The 9,478-nt window shown below is 47.6% G+C and overlaps 1 protein-coding gene across 1 annotated transcript; it reads right to left on the bottom strand.

The window, feature by feature from the left end:
- Positions 1-1,121: 1,121 nt before the first annotated feature.
- Positions 1,122-5,345, bottom strand: LOC119458606 (retinol dehydrogenase 14). Its single transcript, XM_037720446.2, has 2 exons — positions 4,437-5,345; positions 1,122-1,369 (listed from the first exon to the last, which is right to left on the bottom strand). The coding sequence occupies exons 1-2, from the start codon at positions 5,277-5,279 to the stop codon at positions 1,184-1,186; spliced, it is 1,029 nt and encodes a 342-aa protein (XP_037576374.1). The 5' UTR covers positions 5,280-5,345; the 3' UTR covers positions 1,122-1,183.
- Between the last annotated feature and the right edge of the window lie 4,133 nt (positions 5,346-9,478).

Below are 9,478 nucleotides of genomic sequence, written 5' to 3'. Positions count from 1 at the left end.
ACTGCAACTCACAACGTGGGAAAGCCAGCTTACAAAGACCGAGCTTACACCGATCCCCTTAAAGTCTGCTTCACTTTTAAACACAAAGGCATTGCTGGGAAGACATTTTTACAGGGGCAATATAAGCCGTCTTATATGAAAATGTTAAGGCCCTAGGACCTTTTTCTATTATTTTATTAATTGTTTGCTGTTGCCCCGAGGCGCGCGCGTGTCCAAAAGAAGAAAACATTCCCTTCAATCTTGCCTAGAACCGACGTACAGCGAAACACCACCAGAATTGGAGGACGCTTCAGCTTCGCTTTATAAGAGTGGAACGCGATATCATTCAAAGATCCCTGGCTGCTTATCAGGCTTTTTTTTTCTCGTATATTAAAATTGCAATCCGACGCTATCACGCCTGTAGGTTGTGGTTAAGTCGTACTTTACGATTTATCTGACAAATCTTACTTTGAAAAATTAAATTTTTGTTCACTAACGCCTTACGACACGCCGAGGGCCTGTGTGGTCGTGGTTGATCGGAATGATGTGGTTCGGCATGGTCGGCGGAAACGTGCATGGAGGGGCTTTAGGCATGATTATTTCCGCCAGTCGCCGATGCTTAACGCCGACGCCGGATTTTATTGCGATAGCAATTATATGGACACTCCAAGCAGATTTCTACCGTCGCCGTCGCCGTGAGGTTCCGCGATCTCGTTCTCAGCAGCCTAACAATTGAGAATGGCAATCCACAAACAAATGGCATGGAACAAAACACCCACAGCGCATGCCTTTTATGTTAAGTCTTCTCAGACTGAAATATTAAAAGTACGAAACAAAAACGGAAACCTGAAAATTATGCTATTTTTTTTTTTTTTTGGCGCGGCTGTGCAATATCTCCGGGATCGACCCACACTATAGAGACCGCGTTTCTACCAGAAAGCTCGCCTTCGTGCATAGCGTTCGCCGCGAGTGCTTCCCGGTGACCATTACGGTTGCTTAAGCTGCAGTCGACGGGAAGCGTGAGAAGCAGTCGGGGATCTTTGAATGCTATCGCGTTCCACTCTTAAAAGCGAAGCTTAAGCGTCCGCCAACTTTTGTGCCTGCAAAGTAACCCGCGACAACTCTGAAGAGAGCAACAAATTTTGTAATTCCGCAACAGCTAGCAGCAGCTGGCAAGGCGCTCCTGCTGCGACATGGCGCCCGTTCAGTTGCAGAGGCGCACGTTGAGAGCCTGCTCGGTGATCTCCCAGGCCTGCCGCTGGAGCACCGGGTCCAGGGCGTGCGCGGCTGGCCTAGCATCGCGGCACTCCATGAAGTAGCGGCCCGTCGTGTGCGCAAGCTCGGGTGACAGGCACAGGTGGATGCTTGTCTGGGCACCCTCCGAAGGCGACTGCGCAAACGGCGACAACGTGCACTTTATATGGTTGCTCTGATGCTGGTTGGCATGCATGCGTGCACTGCCAAAGAGATCAACTGATTGTTCCGTTTCAAAATGCGGTCGATATCGGATAAGAATTGTACCCCCAGAAAAAAAAAAGTTACCGAACGATTACGATAAAGTATAATTGACTACTTTTTCCATTACTTTCGTAATTTTTGCCTGAACTGCAAACAGCGGGGTTGTAACAGAAAAAAAAAAAGGTTTGTTTTCAGCCAAGATATTCCACATTGGGCTGTATACACAGACGTGCAACCAAAACTGGGCAACTGAAATTATTACTGCCTGCAGTCTTAAAATCTTGGTACCTTGTATGCTTAAGGGAGGTTTATAAAGAAAGATGATGCGGAAATGGTATTTTTCAAAATTTCGCCTGATGGGAAGTCAAGTTTTCCTTTTTGAGACTAGTCGACCGACGTTTTAGTTTGACGCTGCACTGCTGCTTTGCGAGTTTGAATTAACACCAGCTTGCCTCTTTCAATATTACTTCCCTTAACGCATGACATCTGTGTTCGGGAACACCCCCGCGAAATATGTCATCCGGTAAACTAGTATGCACAGAAGAGGCCTAATTGAAAGAGAGGATAACAGGCAACATTCGGCTCGGCATACAACTATAAATTAAGCGTTTAACAGTGGTCGAGCAGGGGATGCCACTGGATACAGTCTTTCAACAAATAGTGTTTCTTCTTCAAGGCGGCAACTGCTTTCCTTGGCAGCGTTTGTATAGCATTCTCCCCTATACCCGATTAGGAGGGTGCCTATATATAGCTTGTTGTGTCGTGGGTCATTTTAAGAAAATCCGGTGTCGGCGTCCCGTAAGCGACAAATTGCCGTATATATTTAGGTGTGTGTATATGCCACGCCTTGCTATATGGCATGCGGTATATGCAGGTTATATCGCCACACCATTCTTTACATTCTTGACAAAGTTATTCCTCGACATGTTGAGAATGACAGCCCACAAACAAATGTCATGGACAAAATAATACACCGGCAACGCATACCTTTTATGTTAAATCTTCTCAGACTGAAGTATTAAAAGTGCGAAACAATAACAGAAACCTGAAAATGCTTTTTTTTTTTTTTTTGGCGTGGCTGTGCACTACCTCCGGGATCGGCCCACGCAAGAGGCCGCGTTTCTACCAGAAAGCTCGCCTTCGTGCATAGCGTTTGCCGCCAGCAGTTCCCGGTAAACATTACATAAGCTGCAGTTGCTGGGAAGCGTGAGAAGCAGTCAGGGATCTTTGAATGCTATCGCGTTCCATTAAAGGCGAAGTTTAAGCTTCCTCCAAATTTTATCCCGCATCTCGAATGCCTTCATATCGTCAGTGGAGGCAAATTTGTCCCACTTTATTTACTGCTTCTATCAGCAGTAGAATGTCAATATTAAAAAAAAAAGAACTCTTAAGCTATACCAACTTCACTTAGGCACCACATTTAAATTATGGGTAGAATATATTCCGCCTCAAGAAAATTTAAATGCCGGCGTTGTTTTGGCCGATACCAGTCAATGGTACAAATCCAATCACACCTGCTGGGATATACTGCAACGGCATCATCACAAGGTCGGAAGGTGTAGTAGGTAAACGCAGAAGCAGGCGGGTGCACAAGCGTGTATGTTTGGGGCATGCACAGCCAGAGTAGAAAAAAGAAGAAGGGTCAACCAAGTGTCGTCACTAAAGAAGATAAGGCCAATGTACAAGGTGGTTCAAAAGATTCGTCGAGTAAATGCTGATTATAGGGGGTAATCATTTTGAAGTTTCAAGGAATTTTAAAGATTCTAGTCATTCACCCTGAATATTCCGAGAGGCAGACATTACTTGCACGAGATTTCCCACATATCTAACTATTTAAAAGACATCACTGATTAACTTCATAATTCATTTACGGCGCATATTGCAATTTACAGATTGTAGCCAGCGAGTTTTGAAGGCGTATCCACTTGAAATGAATTTCCCGAATGACACCAGTTTAAAGATATGCACATGAAACTCGCTGTAAAAATGTACTGTTGTTCCACTTACTTTTCTAATAAAACGCTCTTTTATGCATTAAAGCACAACATTAATTGGAACGCCCATGTGTTTCGTCCCATACTTTGGGATCATCTCGAAACAGGTGTCATGCTGGAGATTCGATTCAAGTGGATACGCCTTGCAAACTAACCAACTACAATTCGTAAGTTCAACTTTATGCCGTAAAGCACTTAATTCAGACGTTACTTAGTGAATTTTTGATTTGTGTAATATTGTTTCGATTTCTCGAGCTACCGTAATGTCCGCCTCTTCGAATAACTCAGCTCAAGGACAAGAATGATGCTGTCTGCCACAGGCGATTTTTTTGTAATTCCCAGAAACAAAAATGGTCACCCAGTATCTCCCTCTATCCGTCCTTTTCATGTTCATTATTCACTGATTTCGTATCTTATTCGTAGTCTTGTTTATCGTTGACACTTGGTTGCCATTTTTTTCCATGACGCCAGGTGGACCGATCCTGAGATGGTGCAATTTATGGTGCAGTGTGGCTAATTTTCGGCTGCGTTGGCGCTAATTACGCCCGTACCGTTAATTTTACCTACTCGCCGACTAATTCTCGCTTCTTGTGGCCACCACCGAAGCCGCCATCCAGACACCATTGCCTCGTGCGAGCCCTGCTCAGTGCAAGCGAACTGGCTGCATTTATCAAAAGTGGCCCGCACGGTGGCTTTGCCTCAACATGTCTATCTACGGTGGTGGCACCCTTTACAGGGGTATAGTGCAATGTAGTTAATTTTAGACTATACTCTCGCTAATTACGCCCGTTTCGTTGGTTTTACGTACGCTCTGCAACTAATTCTCCCTTCTTGTCTCGTCGAGACCTGCATTTGGATACCTCTTGTAACTCGCTACAACGTCCTGGAGGCACGAAAGGAACTTTTTTTCTGGATGTGATTACAAGATACCCAGATTCCAGATACGTCAAACTCGTGTGAAGTCAGCTAAGAAGACCTTGTCTTCAAAAAACAATGTGCGGGCACCTTTCCGAACAGCGGTATGACGACGTGTCGCAGGAATTTGGCGCAGTACGTAGTGGGCGGCTCGCGGAAGAAGCGCGACTTGACCAGGCCCGGATGGAGGGCGTTGACGGTGACCTGCTGGCCGCGTAGCTTGTCGGCCAGCTCGCGGGCGAAGTAGACGTTGTACAGCTTGGAGAGGCCGTACGCGCGGCTCGGCGTGTAGTGGCGCTCGAGGAACGGGTCGTCCGGATCCAGCTGCGCCCACGCGTGCACCATGGACGAGACGACGACGACGCGCGACGGAGCCGAGCGCCGCAGCAGGTCCAGCAGCAACCCCGTGAGCAGCGCGTGGCCCAAGTGGTTGCTCTGTATGGTCGTCTCGAAGCCGTCGATGGTGAGCGTTCGCTGCGGCGGAGCCGAGCGGCCCGCGTTGTTGACGAGCAGATCGAGCCGGGGCTCGGTCTCCAGGATGTCGCTCGCCAGGCGCCGCACGGAGGCCAGCGAGCAGAGGTCGAGCTGCTTGAGCACCACGTCGCCGCCGCCGCTCGCCTCGATCATGGCGTCGAGCGCCTGCCGGCCCACCTGCATGTTGCGGCAGGTGAAGATGACGCGCGCCCCTCGCGAAGCGAGCGCCTTGGCCGTCTCGTAGCCGATGCCCGCGCTGCCGCCGGTCACCAGGACCGTCTTGCCCTCGAGTCGGGAGGCGCACTTGCACCGGCGATGGCTCAACCGGCAGTACAGCCACGCCAAGAACGTCAGCGCGAACACGACGGCCGCGGTGCGCACGGCGAACAGGGCGCTGTCCCAGGCCGTCTGCAGCAGCTGCAGTATCGCCGCGTCGCCATCGTCTTCGCCCGACGACATGGCGAACGGTCCGGCCGCCGCCGCCGACGCTGCTCGAGGTTCCGTGCCTCCTCTTCTTCAAGCTGCTGCGGCTGCTGCTACTTGCTTGCTTGCTTGTTCCTCACTTGTGGCGCTTACCCACTACGGGGGACTGGCCAAGAAGCTGGCGGTCCCCCGAAATAAAAATAAAAGTATTTGTAATTTTATATAAACATCAATTTCGTTTGGTGGTGGTATTAGGATAATTTCGAACACGGAATCAGAGATGTAATGAGCTATCCAATTATTGATATCGAGAATTAACGTAGTAGCGTTTTTCTGCCACAGAGATAGTCGCAAATGACCACGCTGGTGTTTCTGCGGCTAAAGCCCAATGAAGAAGCCCCGAAGGAGAGAATATTTTGAGTAGTTAAAGAAATACCCAATTTTCGGAATGAGATCTCGAGTTTCTTCCTCTGATTTCTAAATCGACGGCATGCTATAGTAGCAAGTGATAAATGTTTTTGTGTTCCTGACAGATAGGAAAGAGAGGCGACGGTGCCAGAGCGGACCTGCATAGGTACACATTTAATGGTGCTGCTTTTGATGTTTGCTGCTACAGTTGCTGTCCATCCAACTCGTGGCTCATACCCATTATATATATGGAAGACTAGCCAAGAGATCGGCGGATTAACCCAAGTTATGCGAAATATAATTTCAGGGCAGTTACAGAGTAAGTGCTGTTCAAAGGTGAAATTACGGTGTTAAAATGAAAGCAATATTAGCAGCAAAAACAATCGACATAATCATTCATCGAAAAGATGTCGCGTGCATTGATGACTGTCATTTTGCATTTGCTCAGTTCTGCCGCTGTGTGACAACAGTCGCGCAACGTGACCATCTATCCCATACGTAGCAGTGGATACGTTCGCGGCTGACGCTATATATGTCGCCGCTTGGGATATTCTGTAATAGTCCACCTATAGTGGACTGTCCATTTCGGCCGCTGCTGATTGACTGGGGCCGCTCGTCTCCTCCTCGCTCGCACAGCTACATCCAATCAGCAACGGCCAAAATGGACAGTCCACTAGGTGGACTTTTACAGAATACCCTCCCAGGTGTGTATGCTTGTTGCGCGTATCAGTACTCGCGTATCCTGCTTTAATGCGCACTGTTGTCCCGCTTTCTTCTTGACGGCCCTGTACGACGACCGATACCACCAATGAATGACGCAAGCAAACCGAAAATATCTAGACGGCGCTTGGAGGCACCTATTAGAAAGACGCATATGAGTTGAAAAGTGTGCTGCATGAAACTGAAGATCTATACGCTGAAGGAAAAATTCCGCCAGAACCCACCTCACGATGACTGTCGAAGTTAATGCGATTAACATTCATGCAACGTAGTGAGACACCGTATAGCTGAAGACACCATTATTATTAACAATCTGTAATATATGTGAAGCAGGCTAAGAGTGCCCCTTATATGGCATTAATTAATATTCCCACGCGCCATAGCTAGCACTACCACAGATCACAGCGTCTATATACACATTCGGACTCCACAAAGAAAGCCTCCCTAAACTCGGCTTCCCAACCGCAAGCAGTTCTCTACTGTATGGAATTTGGGTTCAGCATATCTGTCTTCGAATGATCTACGGCGCGAGTGCATATAGGCGTCTTTTTCAGGCGTAACACTTTAATTTTAATTGTCCAAAACTAACGAGAAACGAAGGCACCGACTACAGGCGACTCCAGAGCAATAACCTTCACCCACGGAAGCGTACTGCATCATTTCCACCCGACGCTATACAGCTACACCGACCACACTGCAACGTGCCAGACACCCTGGCGCACCTCCTACTGCAATGCAAGAACGCCCAAGCAAGCATCACAGCGACACAACCATGCAGTAGCAGCAGACGCAGACCCAAACCTCCTCACCGAAACGTGGGAGGCTGTATCTCAAAGCCGGACCTGGTCGACCAGCGTGAACTCGTCGCCCTGGCCCGGCGGGCGATCCAGGCCAGAGGGTTCCTGGAATAAAGGACCCTCCCACCTCGACTGACAAGTCACTGTTTCAAATAAAGGTTTATTCATTCATTCATTCAGTTAGAAGAGCGTGCGTTCTCCCTTTTATCAGACGGACGTGTAATTTCATTTTTTTATTTATGTTTCTTTTTTGTCGTGAGTGAGAGGTATGTTTCAGGGGCTGGATAGCAGACAGCAGCTAGCATGCCCAAGTGGGCGAAGCAGGCTAAGAATGCTAATCACATTAAAAAACACGCAGATAGAACGCAACGTTAGAATGTATATGACGTGAAGCATCTTTGAGTTAGCGAACAGTCGAATCCCATTATAACGAAGTCGCATATCTGACACAAAAAATAAATTCGTGATATCCGATATTCGTTATAACCATATACACGTTACACTGTAACAGCGGTGAGACAATCTTTATTTACTTGGTTATATCCGCGTTCGTTATATCGAGGCTCGACGGCATAGCGAATGGCAAGCACATTCGTCGCCTGTAGCTACAGTTAGCTTCCAGTGTCACGAGCATAAAAACAATGCATGACGCTTGTCGACGGAAGAATGTTGTTGAGAGGCGTGTGCGCAGAGATGCACGACACATGTCTGTAAATACATTTAAGGCTTCTGTACCAATTGTGTCACAGTGACACGTAACCATTTTGTGGGATTGGCCAAGAATGGAAAGCGTAGTCAAACCTCGTTATAACGAAACTGGATATTACTAAATGATGAATATAACGAAGTATATGAAATTACAATTGAAATGCCCGTAGATATTCATAGTGCAGCACATGCAATAATGAATATAACGAAGTAATATGCTGGCTCCCCCGGCCTTCAACTTCGTTATAGCGAGGTTTTATTACAGTGGCACGTACCCAGTGACCGCAATTACCCATGAAATTATCCTTCAGACATCCACTGAAATTATATGGATATGCCTCGAATGAGCTTAATTTGTCCGGCGGACGTCCCTCGCAAGATCGTTTGGCTGCATGCACTTTCCGTGTCCTGCGGACATTCCTTGCATGCCCTTGAGGGACATTTTGGAGGTATATATGCAGCGTGTATACACTGCACGGACATGTCCAGGCCTTTTGCTCCGTTCTAATATTACGTTCGCAGAAGGTGCTGTGTGACTAATGCAGCGGGCAAAATATCCTCACAGCAAGATAGATGGCCCGCCGTGGTGGCGTAGTGGCGTTGGTGTTGCGCTGCTAAGTCCGAGGTCGCGGGATCGAATTCCGGCCGTGGCAGCCGCATTTCGATGGGGGCAAAATGCAAAAACACCCGTGTACCCTACATTGGGTGCACGTTAAAGAACCCCAGGTGGTCAAAATTAACCCGGAGTCTCCCGCTACGGCGTACCTCATAATCATATCGTGATTCTGGCCCGTAAAACCCCAGAATTAATTCATTAGCAAGGTTAGATACATCGCGTGCACATGTATGAGCACACGCGCGCGCGTTCGTAAGTGCAGTGTCATTCTACTCTCCTATATATGCCTCCCGACCGGCACAATTAAGTGGTGTATTGAACTAAATACGCTTGAATTAACTGAAGTGTAAATTGCCTCAGAAAATACGTGATTTGCCGTGCAGTATGAAAATTAGCCTCGTGAACATTTGTCCGCTCACAGCTGTAGTTCGCGTCGCTGGTTTGATCACCCTATCAAGGAGCGAGCTGACTGATTCACTGAAACAGAGCTGCCCGATTCATTCCTCGAAATTATGAGCGTAATATCATCATCATCATCAGCAGCAGCAGCCTATTCTTATGTCTACTGCAGGACGAAGGCCTCTCCCAGCGACCTCCAATTACACCTGTCTTGAGCTAGCTGGTTCCCAAATTTCACCTGCTAATTTCTTAATTTCATCACCCCACCTAATTTTCTGCCGTTCTCGATTGCGCTTCTCTTTCCTTGTTACCCATTCTGTTACTCTAATAGTCCACCGGTTATCTGTCCTGCGAATTACATGGCCTGCCCAGCTCCATTTTTTCCCCTCTTAATGTAAACTAGAGAAACCACTATAACAGAAATTAAACTTGACATACAGCTGCGGACATCAGAAACCCGCCATGACATAGTCCTTCTACGTTTGCTTCACAAGTATATTCATTCTGGCAGGTCATCCCCATTACCCCTATTGACAGACCTGTACGCATGACAGACCTGTACGCATGTCTGAAACGCATCTTTGACA

The sequence above is a fragment of the Dermacentor silvarum genome, chromosome 7 (assembly GCF_013339745.2).
Source record: "Dermacentor silvarum isolate Dsil-2018 chromosome 7, BIME_Dsil_1.4, whole genome shotgun sequence".
In the NCBI taxonomy this organism is placed as follows: Eukaryota; Metazoa; Arthropoda; class Arachnida; order Ixodida; family Ixodidae; genus Dermacentor; species Dermacentor silvarum.
The sequence above is the reverse complement of the archived record's forward strand: the minus strand, read 5'-3'. Positions and strand labels throughout refer to the sequence as shown.

Excerpts from the sequence above, each read along its gene's own strand:
- LOC119458606 (XM_037720446.2), bottom strand. The coding sequence starts at position 5,279 with ATGTCGTCGGGCGAAGACGATGGCGACGCGGCGATACTGCAGCTGCTG. Across the intron at positions 1,370-4,436 it reads TCATACCGCTGTTCGGAAAG|TCGCCTTCGGAGGGTGCCCA; the intron begins GTGCCCGCACAT and ends CCGTTTGCGCAG.